The 23,558-nt window shown below is 52.8% G+C and overlaps 1 protein-coding gene across 1 annotated transcript in view; it reads right to left on the bottom strand.

Annotated features, from left to right (window-relative positions):
- Nucleotides 1-23,558, bottom strand: part of LOC135535189 (glypican-5-like) — a 136,972-nt gene that overhangs the window by 52,224 nt on the left and 61,190 nt on the right. The window contains exons 5-6 of the mRNA XM_064961893.1: nucleotides 19,577-19,704; nucleotides 19,219-19,344 (exon numbers count right to left, since the gene is read on the bottom strand). Of these exons, the coding sequence (XP_064817965.1) occupies nucleotides 19,219-19,344; nucleotides 19,577-19,704 (254 nt within the window). The remainder of the gene's footprint in view (nucleotides 1-19,218; nucleotides 19,345-19,576; nucleotides 19,705-23,558) is intronic.

Raw genomic sequence — 23,558 nt, 5'->3', positions numbered from 1 at the left:
CCTACCTTAAACTGACTGTGTTATAGCTGGTCAGAACAGCACCTTGTTCCCTACCTTAAACTGACTGTGTTATAGCTGGTGAGGAGAACAGCACCTTGTTCCCTACCTTAAACTGACTGTGTTATAGCTGGTCAGAACAGCACCTTGTTCCCTACCTTAAACTGACTGTGTTATAGCTGGTCAGAACAGCACCTTGTTCCCTACCTTAAACTGACTGTGTTATAGCTGGTGAGGAGAACATAACCTTGTTCCCTACCTTAAACTGACTGTGTTATAGCTGGCCAGAACACTCTACAGACAGAGATATAGCAGATGGAGAACAGTAGAACACTATACAGACAGAGAGGGAACAGTAGAACACTATACAGACAGAGAGGGAACAGTAGAATACTATACAGACAGAGATATAGCAGAGGGAGAACAGTAGAAAACTATACAGACAGAGAAGGAACAGTAGAACACTATACAGACAGAGATATAGCAGAGGGAGAACAGTAGAAAACTATACAGACAGAGAGGGAACAGTAGAACACTATATAGACAGAGAGGGAACAGTAGAATACTATACAGACAGAGATATAGCAGAGGGAGAACAGTAGAAAACTATACAGACAGAGAGGGAACAGTAGAACACTATATAGACAGAGATATGGCAGAAGGAGATCAGTAGAACACTATACAGACAGAGGTATAGCAGAGGTGAACAGTAGAACACTATACAGACAGAGGTATAGCAGAGGGAGAACAGTAGAACACTATACAGACAGAGAGGGAACAGTAGAACACTATACAGACAGAGAGGGAACAGTAGAACACTATACAGACAGAGAGGGAACAGTAGAATACTATACAGACAGAGATATAGCAGAGGGAGAACAGTAGAAAACTATACAGACAGAGAAGGAACAGTAGAACACTATACAGACAGAGATATAGCAGAGGGAGAACAGTAGAAAACTATACAGACAGAGAGGGAACAGTAGAACACTATACAGACAGAGAGGGAACAGTAGAATACTATACAGACAGAGATATAGCAGAGGGAGAACAGTAGAAAACTATACAGACAGAGAGGGAACAGTAGAACACTATATAGACAGAGATATGGCAGAAGGAGATCAGTAGAACACTATACAGACAGAGGTATAGCAGAGGTGAACAGTAGAACACTATACAGACAGAGGTATAGCAGAGGGAGAACAGTAGAACACTATACAGACAGAGAGGGAACAGTAGAACACTATACAGACAGAGAGGGAACAGTAGAACACTATACAGACAGAGATATAGCAGAGGGAGAACAGTAGAAAACTATACAGACAGAGAGGGAACAGTAGAACACTATACAGACAGAGAGGAAACAGTAGAACACTATACAGACAGAGATATAGCAGAGGGAGAACAGTAGAACACTATACAGACAGAGAGGAAACAGTAGAACACTATACAGACAGAGAGGAAACAGTAGAACACTATACAGACAGAGATATAGCAGAGGGAGAACAGTAGAACACTATACAGACAGAGAGGGAACAGTAGAACACTATACAGACAGAGAGGGAACAGTAGAACCCTATACAGACAGAGAGGGAACAGTAGAATACTATACAGAGAGAGGTATAGCAGAGGACTGTAACAGATCAGCTGTAGGGACGGAGCAGGGACAGTACGACCAGCTCAGAGTCGTGATAAATCCCCCAGACGCTGCACCATACTGTGGCCCTGTGCTGCAGGACCAACAGACAGAGAGCCATTCATCTGAACACTCAGGATTAATTATTCCTGGTTAACAGGAAAGTTAAAAAAGCCATTTGAATCACGGTTTATCTGAGAGAATATTCAATAATTCATTGATGAATGAACTACATGACATAGTTCTAAACCACTGAATCTGTGTCCAAAGCACCGCACACATGGTGGCAACACTGGGCACAACACTGGATACAACACTGGGCACAACACTGGATACAACACTGGGCACAACACTGGGCACCACACTGGGCACCCCACTGGGCACAACACTGGGCACAACACTGGGCACAACACTGGGCACAACACTGGGTACGGCACCGGGCACGACACCGGGCACGACACCGGGCACGACACTGGATACAACACTGGGCACAACACTGGGCACAACACTGGGCACAACACTGGGCACAACACTGGGTACAACACTGGGCACAACACTGGGTACAACACTGGGTACAACACTGGGCACAACACTGGGCACAACACTGGGCACTGGGTACAACACTGGGCACAACACTGGGCACAACACTGGGCACAACACTGGGCACAACACTGGGCACAACACTGGGTACAACACTGGGTACAACACTGGGCACAACACTGGGCACAACACTGGGCACAACACTGGGCACAAAACTGGGCACAACACTGGGCACAACACTGGGCACACCACTGGGTACAACACTGGGCACAACACAAAGTACAACACTGGGCACTGGGTACAACACTGGGCACAACACTGGGCACAACACTGGGCACAACACTGGGCACAACACTGGGTACAACACTGGGTACAACACTGGGTACAACACTGGGTACAACACTGGGCACTGGGTACAACACTGGGTACAGCCCATATAAATATCTGGCCTACAGCACGACGTCTCTGTGAAGTATTGAAGTACATCTCTGTGAAGTATAGCTCTGTGAAGTATTGAAGTACAGCTCTGTGAAGTATTGAAGTACATCTCTGTGAAGTATTTAAGTACATCTCGGTGAAGTATTGAATTCCAGCTCTGTGAAGTATTGAAATCCAGCTCTGTGAAGTATTGAAGTACATCTCGGTGAAGTACTGAAGTACAGCTCTGTGAAGTACTGAAGTACAGCTCGGTGAAGTATTGAAGTACAGCTCTGTGAAGTAAGAAGTACAGCTCTGTGAAGTACTGAAGTACAGCTCGGTGAAGTATTGAAGTACAGCTCTGTGAAGTAAGAAGTACAGCTCTGTGAAGTACTGAAGTACAGCTCTGTGAAGTATTGAAGTACATCTCTATGAACTACAGAAGCAGGCTGCCATGCTTTCACTGAGCCTCATCATAGGGGAGTGAACTGAACACGGATCCCGGAGTGTCTGCCGCTTGTCCGACCATCCCTGAGGTCAGGTAGACGGGACCCTCTCTCCTCCCCTCCGACCATCCATGAGGTCAGGTAGACGGGTCCCTCTCTCCTCCCCTCCGACCATCCCTGAGGTCAGGTAGACGGGACCCTCTCTCCTCCCCTCCGACCATCCCTGAGGTCAGGTAGACGGGACCCTCTCTCCTCCCCTCCGACCATCCCTGAGGTCAGGTAGACGGGACCCTCCCTCCTCCCCTCCGACCATCCCTGAGGTCAGGTAGACGGGACCCTCTCTCCTCCCCTCCGACCATCCCTGAGGTCAGGTAGACGGGACCCTCTCTCCTCCCCTCCGACCATCCATGAGGTCAGGTAGACGGGTCCCTCTCTCCTCCCCTCCGACCATCCCTGAGGTCAGGTAGACGGGACCCTCTCTCCTCCCCTCCGACCATCCATGAGGTCAGGTAGACGGGACCCTCTCTCCTCCCCTCCTACCATCCCTGAGGTCAGGTAGACGGGACCCTCTCTCCTCCCCTCCGACCATCCCTGAGGTCAGGTAGACGGGACCCTCTCTCCTCCCCTCCGACCATCCCTGAGGTCAGGTAGACGGGACCCTCTCTCCTCCCCTCTGACCATCCATGAGGTCAGGTAGACGGGACCCTCTCTCCTCCCCTCTGACCATCCATGAGGTCAGGTAGACGGGACCCTCTCTCCTCCCCTCCGACCATCCATGAGGTCAGGTAGACGGGACCCTCTCTCCTCCCCTCCGACCATCCATGAGGTCAGGTAGACGGGACCCTCCCTCCTCCCCTCTGACCACACCTTCTGATATGAGGTCAGGTAGACGGGACACTCCCTCCTCCCCTCTGACCACACCTTCTGATATGAGGTCAGGTAGACGGGACCCTCCCTCCTCCCCTCCGACCATCCCTGAGGTCAGGTAGACGGGACCCTCTCTCCTCCCCTCCTACCATCCATGAGGTCAGGTAGACGGGACCCTCTCTCCTCCCCTCCGACCATCCCTGAGGTCAGGTAGACGGGACCCTCTCTCCTCCCCTCCGACCATCCCTGAGGTCAGGTAGACGGGACCCTCTCTCCTCCCCTCCGACCATCCCTGAGGTCAGGTAGACGGGACCCTCTCTCCTCCCCTCCGACCATCCCTGAGGTCAGGTAGACGGGACCCCTCTCCTCCCCTCCGACCATCCCTGAGGTCAGGTAGACGGGACCCTCTCTCCTCCCCTCCGACCATCCCTGAGGTCAGGTAGACGGGACCCTCTCTCCTCCCCTCCGACCATCCCTGAGGTCAGGTAGACGGGTCCCTCCCTCCTCCCCTCCGACCATCCCTGAGGTCAGGTAGACGGGACCCTCTCTCCTCCCCTCCGACCATCCCTGAGGTCAGGTAGACGGGACCCTCTCTCCTCCCCTCCGACCATCCCTGAGGTCAGGTAGACGGGACCCTCTCTCCTCCCCTCCGACCATCCCTGAGGTCAGGTAGACGGGACCCTCTCTCCTCCCCCTCCGACCATCCCTGAGGTCAGGTAGACGGGACCCTCTCTCCTCCCCTCCGACCATCCCTGAGGTCAGGTAGACGGGACCCTCTCTCCTCCCCTCCGACCATCCCTGAGGTCAGGTAGACGGGACCCTCTCTCCTCCCCTCCGACCATCCCTGAGGTCAGGTAGACGGGACCCTCTCTCCTCCCCTCCGACCATCCCTGAGGTCAGGTAGACGGGACCCTCTCTCCTCCCCTCCGACCATCCATGAGGTCAGGTAGACGGGACCCTCTCTCCTCCCCTCCGACCATCCCTGAGGTCAGGTAGACGGGACCCTCTCTCCTCCCCTCCGACCATCCATGAGGTCAGGTAGACGGGACCCTCTCTCCTCCCCTCCTACCATCCCTGAGGTCAGGTAGACGGGACCCTCTCTCCTCCCCTCCGACCATCCCTGAGGTCAGGTAGACGGGACCCTCTCTCCTCCCCTCCGACCATCCCTGAGGTCAGGTAGACGGGACCCTCTCTCCTCCCCTCCGACCATCCCTGAGGTCAGGTAGACGGGACCCTCTCTCCTCCCCTCCGACCATCCCTGAGGTCAGGTAGACGGGACCCTCTCTCCTCCCCTCCGACCATCCCTGAGGTCAGGTAGACGGGACCATCTCTCCTCCCCTCCGACCATCCCTGAGGTCAGGTAGACGGGACCCTCTCTCCTCCCCTCCGACCATCCCTGAGGTCAGGTAGACGGGACCCTCTCTCCTCCCCTCCGACCATCCCTGAGGTCAGGTAGACGGGACCCTCTCTCCTCCCCTCCGACCATCCCTGAGGTCAGGTAGACGGGACCCTCTCTCCTCCCCTCCGACCATCCCTGAGGTCAGGTAGACGGGTCCCTCCCTCCTCCCCTCCGACCATCCCTGAGGTCAGGTAGACGGGACCCTCTCTCCTCCCCTCCGACCATCCCTGAGGTCAGGTAGACGGGACCCTCCCTCCTCCCCTCCGACCATCCCTGAGGTCAGGTAGACGGGACCCTCTCTCCTCCCCTCCGACCATCCCTGAGGTCAGGTAGACGGGACCCTCTCTCCTCCCCTCCGACCATCCCTGAGGTCAGGTAGACGGGACCCTCTCTCCTCCCCTCCGACCATCCCTGAGGTCAGGTAGATGGGACCCTCTCTCCTCCCCTCCGACCATCCCTGAGGTCAGGTAGACGGGACCCTCTCTCCTCCCCTCCGACCATCCCTGAGGTCAGGTAGACGGGACCCTCTCTCCTCCCCTCCGACCATCCCTGAGGTCAGGTAGACGGGACCCTCTCTCCTCCCCTCCGACCATCCCTGAGGTCAGGTAGACGGGACCCTCTCTCCTCCCCTCCGACCATCCCTGAGGTCAGGTAGACGGGACCCTCTCTCCTCCCCTCCGACCATCCCTGAGGTCAGGTAGACGGGACCCTCCCTCCTCCCTCCGACCATCCCTGAGGTCAGGTAGACGGGACCCTCTCTCCTCCCCTCCGACCATCCCTGAGGTCAGGTAGACGGGACCATCTCTCCTCCCCTCCGACCATCCATGAGGTCAGGTAGACGGGACCCTCTCTCCTCCCCTCCGACCATCCCTGAGGTCAGGTAGACGGGACCCTCTCTCCTCCCCTCCGACCATCCCTTCTGATAGATATGAGGTCAGGTAGACGGGACCCTCTCTCCTCCCCTCCGACCATCCATGAGGTCAGGTAGACGGGACCCTCTCTCCTCCCCTCCGACCATCCCTGAGGTCAGGTAGACGGGACCCTCTCTCCTCCCCTCCGACCATCCCTGAGGTCAGGTAGACGGGACCCTCTCTCCTCCCCTCCGACCATCCCTGAGGTCAGGTAGACGGGACCCTCTCTCCCCCTCCGACCATCCCTGAGGTCAGGTAGACGGGTCCCTCTCTCCTCCCCTCCGACCATCCCTGAGGTCAGGTAGACGGGACCCTCTCTCCTCCCCTCCGACCATCCCTGAGGTCAGGTAGACGGGACCCTCTCTCCTCCCCTCCTACCATCCCTGAGGTCAGGTAGACGGGACCCTCTCTCCTCCCCTCCGACCATCCCTGAGGTCAGGTAGACGGGACCCTCTCTCCTCCCCTCCGACCATCCATGAGGTCAGGTAGACGGGACCCTCTCTCCTCCCCTCCGACCATCCCTGAGGTCAGGTAGACGGGACCCTCTCTCCTCCCCTCCGACCATCCCTGAGGTCAGGTAGACGGGACCCTCTCTCCTCCCCTCCGACCATCCCTGAGGTCAGGTAGATGGGACCCTCTCTCCTCCCCTCCGACCATCCATGAGGTCAGGTAGACGGGACCCTCTCTCCTCCCCTCCGACCATCCCTGAGGTCAGGTAGACGGGACCCTCTCTCCTCCCCTCCGACCATCCCTGAGGTCAGGTAGACGGGACCCTCCCTCCTCCCCTCCGACCATCCCTGAGGTCAGGTAGACGGGACCCTCTCTCCTCCCCTCCGACCATCCCTGAGGTCAGGTAGACGGGACCCCCCCTCCTCCCCTCCTACCATCCCTTCTGATAGATATGAAGTCAGGTAGACGGGACCCTCCCTCCTCCCCTCTGACCACACCTTCTGATATAAGGTCAGGTAAGCGGGACCCTCCCTCCCTCCTCCCCTCCGACCATCCCTTCTGATAGATATGAGGTCAGGTAAGCGGGAATAAAATATGATTTGATTTTGATATGGCTGAAGCACCCTCTAGAGGACAATAATAGATATTACAGCATGGTACACACCATCCTAATTCCTGGTTAGGGTTAGTCCAGACACTACCAGTCTAATGGCTGGGTTAGGGTTAGTCCAGACACTACCAGTCTAATGGCTGGGTTAGTCCAGATGCTACCAGTCTAATGGCTGGGTTAGTCCAGACGCTACCAGTCTAATGGCTGGGTTAGTCCAGACACTACCAGTCTAATGGCTGGGTTAGTCCAGACACTACCAGTCTAATGGCTGGGTTAGTCCAGACGCTACCAGTCTAATGGCTGGGTTAGTCCAGACACTACCAGTCTAATGGCTGGGTTAGTCCAGACACTACCAGTCTAATGGCTGGGTTAGGGTTAGTCCAGACACTACCAGTCTAATGGCTGGGTTAGTCCAGACACTACCAGTCTAATGGCTGGGTTAGTCCAGACACTACCAGTCTAATGGCTGGGTTAGTCCAGACACTACCAGTCTAATGGCTGGGTTAGTCCAGACGCTACCAGTCTAATGGCTGGGTTAGGGTTAGTCCAGACACTACCAGTCTAATGGCTGGGTTAGTCCAGACACTACCAGTCTAATGGCTGGGTTAGTCCAGACACTACCAGTCTAATGGCTGGGTTAGTCCAGACACTACCAGTCTAATGGCTGGTTTAGTCCAGACACTACCAGTCTAATGGCTGGTTTAGTCCAGACACTACCAGTCTAATGGCTGGTTTAGTCCAGACACTACCAGTCTAATGGCTGGTTTAGTCCAGACACTACCAGTCTAATGGCTGGGTTAGTCCAGACACTACCAGTCTAATGGCTGGGTTAGTCCAGACACTACCAGTCTAATGGCTGGTTTAGTCCAGACACTACCAGTCTAATGGCTGGTTTAGTCCAGACACTACCAGTCTAATGGCTGGGTTAGTCCAGACACTACCAGTCTAATGGCTGGTTTAGTCCAGACACTACCAGTCTAATGGCTGGTTTAGTCCAGACACTACCAGTCTAATGGCTGGGTTAGTCCAGAAGCTACCAGTCTAATGGCTGGGTTAGTCCAGACACTACGAGTCTAATGGCTGGTTTAGTCCAGACACTACCAGTCTAATGGCTGGGTTAGTCCAGACACTACCAGTCTAATGGCTGGGTTAGGGTTAGTCCAGACACTACCAGTCTAATGGCTGGGTTAGGGTTAGTCCAGACAATACCAGTCTAATGGCTGGGTTAGTCCAGACACTACCAGTCTAATGGCTGGGTTAGTCCAGACACTACCAGTCTAATGGCTGGGTTAGGGTTAGTCCAGACACTACCAGTCTAATGGCTGGGTTAGGGTTAGTCCAGACACTACCAGTCTAATGGCTGGGTTAGGGTTAGTCCAAACACTACCAGTCTAATGGCTGGGTTAGGGTTAGTCCAGACACTACCAGTCTAATGGCTGGGTTAGGGTTAGTCCAGACACTACCAGTCTAATGGCTGGGTTAAGGTTAGTCCAGACACTACCAGTCTAATGGCTGGGTTAGGGTTAGTCCAGACACTACCAGTCTAATGGCTGGGTTAGGTTTAGTACAGACACTACCAGTCTCATGGCTGGGTTAGTCCAGACGCTACCAGTCTAATGGCTGGATTAGGGTTAGTCCAGACACTACCAGTCTAATGGCTGGGTTAGTCCAGACACTACCAGTCTAATGGCTGGGTTAGTCCAGACACTACCAGACTAATGGCTTGGTTAGGGTTAATCCAGACACTACCAGTCTAATGGCTGGGTTAGGGTTAGTCCAGACACTACCAGTCTAATGGATGGGTTAGGGTTAGTCCAGACACTACCAGTCTAATGGCTGGGTTAGGGTTAGTCCAGACACTACCAGTCTAATGGCTGGGTTAGTCCAGACACTACCAGTCTAATGGCTGGGTTAGTCCAGACACTACCAGTCTAATGGCTGGGTTAGGGTTAGTCCAGACACTACCAGTCTAATGGCTGGGTTAGTCCAGACACTACCAGTCTAATGGCTGGGTTAGTCCAGACACTACCAGTCTAATGGCTGGGTTAGACCAGACACTACCAGACTAATGGCTGGGTTAGGGTTAGTCCAGACACTACCAGTCTAATGGCTGGGTTAGTCCAGACACTACCAGTCTAATGGCTGGGTTAGGGTTAGTCCAGACACTACCAGTCTAATGGCTGGGTTAGGGTTAGTCCAGACACTACCAGTCTAATGGCTGGGTTAGTCCAGACGCTACCAGTCTAATGGCTGGGTTAGTCCAGACACTACCAGTCTAATGGCTGGGTTAAGGTTAGTCCAGACACTACCAGTCTAATGGCTGGGTTAGGGTTAGTCCAGACACTACCAGTCTAATGGCTGGGTTAGTCCAGACACTACCAGTCTAATGGCTGGGACAGTCCAGACACTACCAGTCTAATGGCTGGTTTAGTCCAGACACTACCAGTCTAATGGCTGGGTTAGTCCAGAAGCTACCAGTCTAATGGCTGGGTTAGTCCAGACACTACGAGTCTAATGGCTGGTTTAGTCCAGACACTACCAGTCTAATGGCTGGGTTAGTCCAGACACTACCAGTCTAATGGCTGGGTTAGTCCAGACACTGCCAGTCTAATGGCTGGGTTAGTCCAGACACTACCAGTCTAATGGCTGGGTTAGTCCAGACACTACCAGTCTAATGGCTGGGTTAGGGTTAGTCCAGACACTACCAGTCTAATGGCTGGGTTAGGGTTAGTCCAGACACTACCAGTCTAATGACTGGGTTAGGGTTAGTCCAGACACTACCAGTCTAATGGCTGGGTTATTCCAGACACTACCAGTCTAATGGCTGGGTTAGGGTTAGTCCAGACACTACCAGTCTAATTGCTGGGTAAGGGTTAGTCCAGACACTACCAGTCTAATGGCTAGGTTAGTCCAGACACTACCAGTCTAATGGCTGGTTTAGTCCAGACACTACCATTCTAATGGCTGGTTTAGTCCAGACACTACCAGTCTAATGGCTGGGTTAGTCCAGACACCACCAGTCTAATGGCTGGGTTAGTCCAGACACTACCAGTCTAATGGCTGGGTTAGTCCAGACACTACCAGTCTAATGGCTGGGTTAGGGTTAGTCCAGACACTACCAGTCTAATGGCTGGGTTAGTCCAGACACTACCAGTCTAATGGCTGGGTTAGGGTTAGTCCAGACACTACCAGTCTAATGGCTGGGTTAGGGTTAGTCCAGACACAAACAGTCTAATGGCTGGGTTAGTCCAGACACTACCAGTCTAATGGCTGGGATAGTCCAGACACTACCAGTCTAATGGCTGGGATAGTCCAGACACTACCAGTCTAATGGCTGGTTTAGTCCAGACACTACCAGTCTAATGGCTGGGTTAGTCCAGACACTACCAGTCTAATGGCTGGGTTAGTCCAGACACTACCAGTCTAATGGCTGGGTTAGGGTTAGTCCAGACACTACCAGTCTAATGGCTGGGTTAGGGTTAGTCCAGACACTACCAGTCTAATGGCTGGGTTAGTCCAGACACTACCAGTCTAATGGCTGGGTTAGTCCAGACACTACCAGTCTAATGGCTGGTTTAGTCCAGACACTACCAGTCTAATGGCTGGGTTAGTCCAGAAGCTACCAGTCTAATGGCTGGGTTAGTCCAGACACTACGAGTCTAATGGCTGGTTTAGTCCAGACACTACCAGTCTAATGGCTGGGTTAGTCCAGACACTGCCAGTCTAATGGCTGGGTTAGTCCAGACACTGCCAGTCTAATGGCTGGGTTAGTCCAGACACTACCAGTCTAATGGCTGGGTTAGGGTTAGTCCAGACACTACCAGTCTAATGGCTGGGTTAGGGTTAGTCCAGACACTACCAGTCTAATGACTGGGTTAGGGTTAGTCCAGACACTACCAGTCTAATGGCTGGGTTATTCCAGACACTACCAGTCTAATGGCTGGGTTAGGGTTAGTCCAGACACTACCAGTCTAATTGCTGGGTAAGGGTTAGTCCAGACACTACCAGTCTAATGGCTAGGTTAGTCCAGACACTACCAGTCTAATGGCTGGTTTAGTCCAGACACTACCAGTCTAATGGCTGGTTTAGTCCAGACACTACCAGTCTAATGGCTGGGTTAGTCCAGACACTACCAGTCTAATGGCTGGGTTAGTCCAGACACTACCAGTCTAATGGCTGGGTTAGGGTTAGTCCAGACACTACCAGTCTAATGGCTGGGTTAGGGTTAGTCCAGACACTACCAGTCTAATGGCTGGGTTAGTCCAGACACTACCAGTCTAATGGCTGGGTTAGTCCAGACACTACCAGTCTAATGGCTGGGTTAGTCCAGACACTACCAGTCTAATGGCTGGGTTAGGGTTAGTCCAGACACTACCAGTCTAATGCCTGGGTTAGTCCAGACACTACCAGTCTAATGGCTGGGTTAGTCCAGACACTACCAGTCTAATGGCTGGGTTAGTCCAGACACTACCAGTCTAATGGCTGGGTTAGTCCAGACACTACCAGTCTAATGGATGGGTTAGGGTTAGTCCAGACGCTACCAGTCTAATGGCTGGGTTAGGGTTAGTCCAGACACTACCAGTCTAATGGATGGGTTAGGGTTAGTCCAGACGCTACCAGTCTAATGGCTGGGTTAGGGTTCGTCCAGACACTACCAGTCTAATGGCTGGGTTAGTCCAGACACTACCAGTCTAATGGCTGGGTTAGGGTTAGTCCAGACACTACCAGTCTAATGGCTGGGTTAGGGTTAGTCCAGACACTACCAGTCTAATGGCAGGGTTAGGGTTAGTCCAGACACTACCAGTCTAATGGCAGGGTTAGGGTTAGTCCAGACACTACCAGTCTAATGGCAATTCCCTATGAAGTGCACTACTACAGACCAGAGCCCTATTCCCTATGAAGTGCACTACTACAGACCAGAGCCCTATTCCCTATGAAGTGCACTACGACAGACCAGAGCCCTCTGTAGTAGTTCACCATATAGGGAAAAGGGTAGTTTGTAATGAGTTTCCTGGGTTGACAGAGGGGGGTTTATTTGAGGTTTAATCTTGGAGACGTATTCCAACATAAGGCCAGTATAACAGGCTACGCGCCTGGATACGCCGCCTGGATACGCCGCCTGGATACGCCGCCTGGATACGCCGCCTGGCTACGCCGCCTGGCTACGCCGCCTGGCTACGCCGCCTGGCTACGCCGCCTGGCTACACGCCTGGTTTCGCGCCTGGCTACGCCGCCTGGTGATGGAACAAACATATTGATACTAGATGCATTGAGTTTGGCAGCAGATTGGTGATTATTCAATTGAAACAGCGAGGTCAAGACACCTATTACTTTACATACGAGAGACACTGTTGTATACAATTATAACAACCCAACTTTACACACACACACACACACACAGCCTGTTTGCTACTACAGCTCCAGACAGACAGATTGCACATTTTTCTTTTATACATTATCCTCAGCAATCACACTCCTGGAGAGACAGTAATGAAGTAAACATTGCAGAGTGACATTCACACATAACACTGTTGACTCTGCTGGGGATTTGAACCCAAACACTGTTGACTCTGCTGGGGATTTGAACCAAACACTGTTGACTCTGCTGGGGATTTGAAACCAAACACTGTTGACTCTGCTGGGGATTTGAAACCAAACACTGTTGACTCTGCTGGGGATTTGAAACCAAACACTGTTGACTCTGCTGGGGATTTGAAACCAAACACTGTTGACTCTGCTGGGGATTTGAACCAAACACTGTTGACTCTGCTGGGGATTTGAAACCAAACACTGTTGACTCTGCTGGGGATTTGAAACCAAACACTGTTGACTCTGCTGGGGATTTGAAACCAAACACTGTTGACTCTGCTGGGGATTTGAAACCAAACACTGTTGACTCTGCTGGGGATTTGAAACATTTACATTTACATTTAAGTCATTTAGCAGACGCTCTTATCCAGAGCGACTTACAAATTGGTGAATTCACCTTCTGACATCCAGTGGAACAGCCACTTTACAATAGTGCATCTAAATCATTAAGGGGGGGTGGTGAGAAGGATTACTTATCCTATCCTAGGTATTCCTTGAAGAGGTGGGGTTTCAGGTGTCTCCGGAAGGTGGTGATTGACTCCGCTGTCCTGGCGTCGTGAGGGAGTTTGTTCCACCATTGGGGGGCCAGAGCAGCGAACAGTTTTGACTGGGCTGAGCGGGAACTGTACTTCCTCAATGGTAGGGAGGCGAGCAGGCCAGAGGTGGATGAACGCAGTGCCCTTGCTTGGGTGTAGGGCCTGATCAGAGCCTGGAGGTACTGCGGTGCCGTTCCCCTCACAGCTCCGTAGGCAAGCACCATGGTCTTGTAGCGGATGCGAGCTTCAACTGGAAGCCAGTGGAGAGAGCGGAGGAGCGGGGTGACGTGAGAGAACTTGGGAAGGTTGAACACCAGACGGGCTGCGGCGTTCTGGATGAGTTGTAGGGGTTTAATGGCACAGGCAGGGAGCCCAGCCAACAGCGAGTTGCAGTAATCCAGACGGGAGATGACAAGTGCCTGGATTAGGACCTGCGCCGCTTCCTGTGTGAGGCAGGGTCGTACTCTGCGGATGTTGTAGAGCATGAACCTACAGGAACGGGCCACCGCCATGATGTTGGTTGAGAACGACAGGGTGTTGTCCAGGATCACGCCAAGGTTCTTAGCGCTCTGGGAGGAGGACACAATGGAGTTGTCAACCGTGATGGCGAGATCATGGAACGGGCAGTCCTTCCCCGGGAGGAAGAGCAGCTCCGTCTTGCCGAGGTTCAGCTTGAGGTGGTGATCCGTCATCCACACTGATATGTCTGCCAGACATGCAGAGATGCGATTCGCCACCTGGTCATCAGAAGGGGGAAAGGAGAAGATTAATTGTGTGTCGTCTGCATAGCAATGATAGGAGAGACCATGTGAGGTTATGACAGAGCCAAGTGACTTGGTGTATAGCGAGAATAGGAGAGGGCCTAGAACAGAGCCCTGGGGGACACCAGTGGTGAGAGCGCGTGGCGAGGAGACAGATTCTCGCCACGCCACCTGGTAGGAGCGACCTGTCAGGTAGGACGCAATCCAAGCGTGGGCCGCGCCGGAGATGCCCAACTCGGAGAGGGTGGAGAGGAGGATCTGATGGTTCACAGTATCGAAGGCAGCCGATAGGTCTAGAAGGATGAGAGCAGAGGAGAGAGAGTTAGCTTTAGCAGTGCGGAGCACCTCCGTGATGCAGAAGAGCAGTCTCAGTTGAATGACTAGTCTTGAAACCTGACTGATTTGGATCAAGAAGGTCATTCTGAGAGAGATAGCGGGAGAGCTGGCCAAGGACGGCACGTTCAAGAGTTTTGGAGAGAAAAGAAAGAAGGGATACTGGTCTGTAGTTGTTGACATCGGAGGGATCGAGTGTAGGTTTCTTCAGAAGGGGTGCAACTCTCGCTCTCTTGAAGACGGAAGGGACGTAGCCAGCGGTCAGGGATGAGTTGATGAGCGAGGTGAGGTAAGGGAGAAGGTCCCCGGAAATGGTCTGGAGGAGAGAGGAGGGGATAGGGTCGAGCGGGCAGGTTGTTGGGCGGCCGGCCGTCACAAGAAGCGAGATTTCATCTGGAGAGAGAGGGGAGAAAGAGGTCAGAGCACAGGGTAGGGCAGTGTGAGCAGAACCAGCGGTGTCGTTTGACTTAGCAAACGAGGATCGGATGTCGTCGACCTTCTTTTCAAAATGGTTGACGAAGTCATCTGCAGAGAGGGAGGAGGGGGGGGGAGGGGGGGGAGGATTCAGGAGGGAGGAGAAGGTGGCAAAGAGCTTCCTAGGGTTAGAGGCAGATGCTTGGAATTTAGAGTGGTAGAAAGTGGCTTTAGCAGCAGAGACAGAGGAGGAAAATGTAGAGAGGAGGGAGTGAAAGGATGCCAGGTCCGCAGGGAGGCGAGTTTTCCTCCATTTCCGCTCGGCTGCCCGGAGCTCTGTTCTGTGAGCTCGCAATGAGTCATCGAGCCACGGAGCGGGAGGGGAGGACCGAGCCGGCCTGGAGGATAGGGGACATAGAGAGTCAAAGGATGCAGAAAGGGAAGAGAGGAGGGTTGAGGAGGCAGAGTCAGGAGAAAGGTTGGAGAAGGTATGAGCAGAGGGAAGAGATGAAAGGATGGAAGAGGAAAGAGTAGCGGGGGAGAGAGAGCGAAGGTTGGGACGGCGCGATACCATCCGAGTAGGGGCAGTGTGGGAAGTGTTGGATGAGAGCGAGAGGGAAAAGGATACAAGGTAGTGGTCGGAGACTTGGAGGGGAGTTGCAGTGAGGTTAGTGGAAGAACAGCATCTAGTAAAGATGAGGTCGAGCGTATTGCCTGCCTTGTGAGTAGGGGGGGAAGGTGAGAGGGTGAGGTCAAAAGAGGAGAGGAGTGGAAAGAAGGAGGCAGAGAGGAATGAGTCAAAGGTAGACGTGGGGAGGTTAAAGTCGCCCAGGACTGTGAGAGGTGAGCCGTCCTCAGGAAAGGAGCTTATCAAGGCATCAAGCTCATTGATGAACTCTCCGAGGGAACCTGGAGGGCGATAAATGATAAGAATGTTAAGCTTGAAAGGGCTGGTAACTGTGACAGCATGGAATTCAAAGGAGGCGATAGATAGATGGGTAAGGGGAGAGAGAGAGAATGACCACTTGGGAGAGATGAGGATCCCGGTGCCACCACCCCGCTGACCAGAAGCTCTCGAAACCAAACACTGTTGACTCTGCTGGGGATTTGAACCAAACACTGTTGACTCTGCTGGGGATTTGAACCAAACACTGTTGACTCTGCTGGGGATTTGAACCAAACACTGTTGACTCTGCTGGGGATTTGAACCAAACACTGTTGACTCTGCTGGGGATTTGAACCAAACACTGTTGACTCTGCTGGGGATTTGAACCAAACACTGTTGACTCTGCTGGGGATTTGAACCAAACACTGTTGACTCTGCTGGGGATTTAAACCAAACACTGTTGACACTGCTGGGGATTTGAACCAAACACTGTTGACTCTGCTGGGATTTGAACCAAACACTGTTGACTGCTGGGGATTTGAACCAAACACTGTTGACTCTGCTGGGGATTTGAACCAAACACTGTTGACTCTGCTGGGGATTTGACTCAAACACTGTTGACTCTGCTGGGGATTTGAACCACACACTGTTGACTCTGCTGGGGATTTGAACCAAACACTGTTGACTCTGCTGGGGATTTGAACCAAACACTGTTGACTCTGCTGGGGATTTGAACCAAACACTGTTGACTCTGCTGGGGATTTGAACCAAACACTGTTGACTGCTGGGGATTTGAACCAAACACTGTTGACTCTGCTGGGGATTTGAACCAAACACTCTTGACTCTGCTGGGGATTTGAATCGTGTCTGAAGCCCTAATGGCACCCTATTCCCTAGGGGCCCTGGACCATAAGACTGCCATTAGGGACACAGCCAATGTCTCTCTGTTGATATCATCACTGCTGCCTCCGACGAGATCGTCAGTTATTGGTCGAAGAGGCAGGAAGTGAAAAGTAAAAGCGGGCCACCATCAAGATAAAAGACAGGACGACACATTACACGGCCCGTCACCGTGGAAACGAGGGTGACCATGTCTCCCGGGGTCCAAGCTTTATTCTCAGAGATAAGACTGACACAGACACATGACCGTGAGGGGACTGTGTTGTCAGAGACAGACAAACAGAAAGAGATGCTTGATGGGAACAGTGACGGGCTCATAGAGGACAGGTCCCCCAGGGGAACGGAGGAGGAGGAGGACAGGTCCCCCAGGGAGCAGAGGAGGAGGAGGACAGGTCCCCCAGGGGAACGGAGGAGGAGGAGGACAGGTCCCCCAGGGGGATGGAGGAGGAGGACAGGTCCCCCAGGGGGATGGAGGAGGAGGAGGACAGGTCCCCCAGGGGAGCAGAGGAGGAGGAGGACAGGTCCCCCAGGGTAGCAGAGGAGGAGGAGGACAGGTCCCCCTGGGGAGAAGAGGAGGAAGACAGGTCCCACAGGGGAACGGAGGAGGAGGAGGAGGACAGGTGACCCAGGGGAACGGAGGAGGAGGAGGACAGGTCCCCCAGGGGGATGGAGGAGAGGACAGGTCCCCCAGGGGGACGGAGGAGGAGGAGGACAGGTCCCCCAGGGGGATGGAGGAGGAGGAGGACAGGTCCCCCAGGGGGATGGAGGAGGAGGAGGACAGGTCCCCCAGGGGGACGGAGGAGGAGGACAGATCCCCCAGGGGGATGGAGGAGGAGGAGGACAGGTCCCCCAGGGGGATGGAGGAGGAGGAGGACAGGTCCCCCAGGGGGATGGAGGAGGAGGACAGGTCCCCCAGGGGGACGGAAGAGGAGGACAGATCCCCCAGGGGGATGGAGGAGGAGGAGGACAGGTCCCCCAGGGGGATGGAGGAGGAGGACAGGTCCCCGAGGGGGACGGAGGAGGAGGACAGGTCCCCCAGGGGGACGGAGGAGGAGGACAGGTCCCCCAGGGGGATGGAGGAGGAGGAGGACAGGTCCCCCTGGGGAGCAGAGGAGGAGGACAGGTCCCCCAGGGGAGCAGAGGAGGAGGACAGGTCCCCCAGGGGGATGGAGGAGGAGGACAGGTCCCCCAGGGGGACGGAGGAGGAGGACAGGTCCCCCAGGGGGATGGAGGAGGAGGACAGGTCCCCCAGGGGAACGGAGGAGGAGGAGGACAGGTCCCCCAGGGGGATGGAGGAGAGGACAGGTCCCCCAGGGGGATGGAGGAGGAGGACAGGTCCCCCAGGGGAACGGAGGAGGAGGAGGACAGGTCCCCCAGGGGAACGGAGGAGGAGGAGGACAGGTCCCCCAGGGGAACGGAGGAGGAGGAGGACAGGTCCCCCAGGGGAGCAGAGGAGGAGGACAGGTCCCCCAGGGGGATGGAGGAGGAGGACAGGTCCCCCAGGGGAACGGAGGAGGAGAGGACAGGTCCCCCAGGGGAACGGAGGAGGAGGAGGACAGGTCCCCCAGGGGAACGGAGGAGGAGGAGGACAGGTCCCCCAGGGGGACGGAGGAGAGGACAGGTCCCCCAGGGGAGCAGAGGAGGAGGACAGGTCCCCCAGGGGAACGGAGGAGGAGGAGGACAGGTCCCCCAGGGGAACGGAGGAGGAGGAGGACAGGTCCCCCAGGGGAACGGAGGAGGAGGAGGACAGGTCCCCCAGGGGGATGGAGGAGAGGACAGGTCCCCCAGGGGGACGGAGGAGGAGGAGGACAGGTCCCCCAGGGGAACGGAGGAGGAGGAGGACAGGTCCCCCAGGGGGATGGAGGAGGAGGAGGACAGGTCCCCCAGGGGGATGGAGGAGGAGGACAGATCCCCCAGGGGAACGGAGGAGGAGGACAGGTCCCCCAGGGGAACGGAGGAGGAGGAGGACAGGTCCCCCAGGGGGATGGAGGAGGAGGAGGACAGGTCCCCCAGGGGGATGGAGGAGGAGGACAGGTCCCCCAGGGGGATGGAGGAGGAGGAGGACAGGTCCCCCAGGGGGAAGGAGGAGGAGGAGGACAGGTCCCCCAGGGGAACGGAGGAGAGGACAGGTCCCCCAGGGGGATGGAGGAGGAGGAGGACAGGTCCCCCAGGGGGATGGAGGAGGAGGAGGACAGGTCCCCCAGGGGGACGGAGGAGGAGGACAGGTCCCCCAGGGGGATGGAGGAGGAGGAGGACAGGTCCCCCAGGGGGATGGAGGAGGAGGAGGACAGGTCCCCCAGGGGAGCAGAGGAGGAGGACAGGTCCCCCAGGGGAGCAGAGGAGGAGGACAGGTCCCCCAGGGGGATGGAGGAGGAGGACAGGTCCCCCAGGGGAGCAGAGGAGGAGGACAGGTCCCCCAGGGGGATGGAGGAGGAGGACAGGTCCCCAGGGGAACGGAGGAGAGGACAGGTCCCCCAGGGGGACGGAGGAAAGGACAGGGGGGGGCAGTGTGGGGGGGTCAGGTACCTCTTGACAACGTCGGCTCCATTCCAGCAGGCCAGGCCATCGGTGGAGGCCAGCTGGTTCACACACAGCTGGTCCGCCAGGCCACCGTAGAAGGTACGGTACAAACGCAGACTGCTCAGGAACTCTCTGTTGAGACAGACACGGGGGGAACAACATTGGTATACTTCAACACCCTCAGTCCTCTCAAGAGCCTCATAACGCTAAAATCATCATCTCAGCAAACCTTAATTAACAACTAAATATGCCCTGAGAGATCAACCTTTTGAGTGCTGTCTAAAAGTGCTGAAGAAGTGCTGAGTAGAAAATGAGGACTATAAAGTGAGTGGTTTGCAGTGGTGAACTGAGACAGTGTACTCACTTCCTCCTGGTAGCCAGGCTGTTTCCTGTTTCTCTGATGAAGGCTTTGAGAGGGATGGACTCTCCGTCCTGCTGGCCACTAACTGACTGGGCAGGCTGTCTACTGGGACGACCACATACTTTATACACCTGGAGCACGACAAACACAGAGAACAATCAGCTGATGGACAGGTCCTAATGTTAGAGAGGTCCTAACAGGGTGCAGTGACAGGATGTCTCCACTAGATGGACCCAGAGGACTCCCTCCTAACAGGGTGCAGTGACAGGATGTCTCCACTAGATGGACCCAGAGGACTCCCTCCTAACAGGGTGCAGTGACAGGATGTCTCCACTAGATGGACCCAGAGGACTCCCTCTTAACAGGGTGCAGTGACAGGATGTCTCCACTAGATGGACCCAGAGGACTCCCTCCTAACAGGGTGCAGTGACAGGATGTCTCCACTAGATGGACCCAGAGGACTCCCTCCTAACAGGGTGCAGTGGCAGGATGTCTCCACTAGATGGACCCAGAGGACTCTGGTCTAAAGTAAAGCACTGTAGGGTAGTGATCATCAACTAGATTCAGCAGCGGGACGATTTTGTCTTGAGCTGGTGGTCAGGGGGCTGATGGTCAGGGGGCTGGTGGTCAGGGGGCTGGTGGTCAGGGGGCTGGCGGTCAGGGGGCTGGCGGTCAGGGGGCTGGTGGTCAGGGGGCTGGTGGTCAGGGGGCTGGTGGTCAGGGGGCTGGTGGTCAGGGGGCTGGCGGTCAGGGGGCTGGCGGTCAGGGGGCTGGCGGTCAGGGGGCTGGCAGTCAGGCGGCTGGCGGTCAAGGGGGCTGGCGGTCAAGGGGGCTGGCGGTCAGGGGGCCTGAACGTAATTAGAAATAAGACGATAAGAAGCCCAAACAGATATAATATTTGATCAAAACATAATCCTTTAAACCTTGCTTACATTGGTATATGACCACATATACACTGAGTACCAAACATTATTACACACTGCAGTCTATGTTGAAGTGAGCCAGTCTAGTGTAAACTACACTACTCACTGTAGTTTACCCTGAGTATACCACACATTATACTGTAGTCTACCCTGAGTATACCACACATTATACTGTAGTCTACCCTGAGTATACCACACATTATACTGTAGTCTACCCTGAGTATACCACACACTATACTGTAGTCTACCCTGAGTATACCACACATTATACTGTAGTTTACCCTGAGTATACCACACATTATACTGTAGTCTACCCTGAGTTAACCACACATTATACTGTAGTCTACCCTGAGTATACCACACATTATACTGAAGTCTACCCTGAGTATACCACACATTATACTGTAGTCTACCCTGAGTATACCACACATTATACTGGAGTATACCCTGAGTATACCACACATTATACTGTAGTCTACCCTGAGTATACCATACATTATACTGTAGTCTACCCTGAGTATACCACACATTATACTGTAGTCTACCCTGAGTATACCACACATTATACTGTAGTCTACCCTGAGTATACCACACATTATACTGTAGTCTACCCTGAGTATACCACACAGTATACTGTAGTTTACCCTGAGTATACCACACAGTATACTGTAGTCTACCCTGAGTATACCACACATTATACTGTAGTCTACCCTGAGTATACCACACATTATATTGTAGTCTACACTGAGTATACCACACACTATACTGTAGTCTACCCTGAGTATACCACACATTATACTGTAGTCTACCCTGAGTATACCACACATTATATTGTAGTCTACACTGAGTATACCACACACTATACTGTAGTCTACCCTGAGTATACCACACACTATACTGTAGTCTACCCTGAGTATACCACACATTATAATGTAGTCTACCCTGAGTATACCACACATTATACTGTAGTCTACCCTGAGTATACCACACATTATACTGTTTATACCCTGAGTATACCACACACTATACTGTAGTCTACCCTGAGTATACCACACATTATACTGTAGTCTACCCCGAGTATACCACACATTATACTGTAGTCTACCCTGAGTATACCACACATTATACTGTAGTCTACCCCGAGTATACCACACATTATACTGTAGTCTACCCTGAGTATACCACACATTATACTGTAGTCTACCCCGAGTATACCACACATTATACTGTAGTCTACCCTGAGTATACCACACATTATACTGTAGTCTACCCTTAGTATACCACACATTATACTGTAGTTTACCCTGAGTATACCACACAGTATACTGTAGTCTACCCTGAGTATACCACACATTATACTGTAGTCTACCCTGAGTATACCACACATTATACTGTAGTCTACCCTGAGTATACCACACATTATACTGTAGTCTACCCTGAGTATACCACACACTATACTGTAGTCTACCCTGAGTATACCACACAGTATACTGTAGTTTACCCTGAGTATACCACACATTATACTGTAGTCTACCCTGAGTATACCACACATTATACTGTAGTCTACCCTGAGTATACCACACAGTATACTGTAGTCTACCCTGAGTATACCACACATTATACTGTAGTCTACCCTGAGTATACCACACATTATACTGTAGTCTACCCTGAGTATACCACACAGTATACTGTAGTCTACCCTGAGTATACCACACATTATTCTGTAGTCTACCCTGAGTATACCATACAGTATACTGTAGTCTACCCTGAGTATACCACACATTATACTGTAGTTTACCCTGAGTATACCACACACTATACTGTAGTCTACCCTGAGTATACCACACACTATACTGTAGTCTACCCTGAGTATACCACACATTATACTGTAGTCTACCCTGAGTATACCACACATTATACTGTAGTCTACCCTGAGTATACCACACAGTATACTGTAGTCTACCCTGAGTATACCACACATTATACTGTAGTTTACCCTGAGTATACCACACATTATACTGTATTCTACCCTTAGTATACCACACATTATACTGTAGTCTACCCTGAGTATACCACACAGTATACTGTAGTCTACCCTGAGTATACCACACATTATACTGTATTCTACCCTGAGTATACCACACATTATACTGTAGTCTACCCTGAGTATAGCACACATTATACTGTAGTCTACCCTGAGTATACCACAAATTATACTGTAGTCTACCCTGAGTATACCACACATTATACTGTAGTCTACCCTGAGTATACCACACATTATACTGTAGTCTACCCTGAGTATACCACATAGTATACTGTAGTCTACCCTGAGTATACCACACAGTATACTGTAGTCTACCCTGAGTATACCACACATTATACTGTAGTCTACCCTGAGTATACCACACATTATACTGTTTATACCCTGAGTATACCACACATTATACTGTAGTCTACCCTGAGTATACCACACATTATACTGTAGTCTACCCTGAGTATACCACACATTATACTGTAGTCTACCCTGAGTATACCACACATTATACTGTAGTCTACCCTGAGTATACCACACACTATACTGTAGTCTACCCTGAGTATACCACACATTATACTGTAGTTTACCCTGAGTATACCACACATTATACTGTAGTCTACCCTGAGTATACCACACATTATACTGTAGTCTACCCTGAGTATACCACACATTATACTGTAGTCTACCCTGAGTATACCACATATTATACTGTAGTCTACCCTGAGTATACCACACATTATACTGTTTATACCCTGAGTATACCACACATTATACTGTAGTCTACCCTGAGTATACCACACATTATACTGTAGTCTACCCTGAGTATACCACACATTATACTGGAGTCTACCCTGAGTATACCACACATTATACTGTAGTCTACCCTGAGTATACCACACATTATACTGGAGTCTACCCTGAGTATACCACACATTATACTGGAGTCTACCCTGAGTATACCACACAGTATACTGTAGTCTACCCTGAGTACCACACATTATACTGTAGTCTACCCTGAGTATACCAC

This window comes from Oncorhynchus masou, unplaced genomic scaffold, assembly GCF_036934945.1.
Source record: "Oncorhynchus masou masou isolate Uvic2021 unplaced genomic scaffold, UVic_Omas_1.1 unplaced_scaffold_459, whole genome shotgun sequence".
NCBI classification, from domain to species: Eukaryota; Metazoa; Chordata; class Actinopteri; order Salmoniformes; family Salmonidae; genus Oncorhynchus; species Oncorhynchus masou.
The sequence above is the reverse complement of the archived record's forward strand: the minus strand, read 5'-3'. Positions and strand labels throughout refer to the sequence as shown.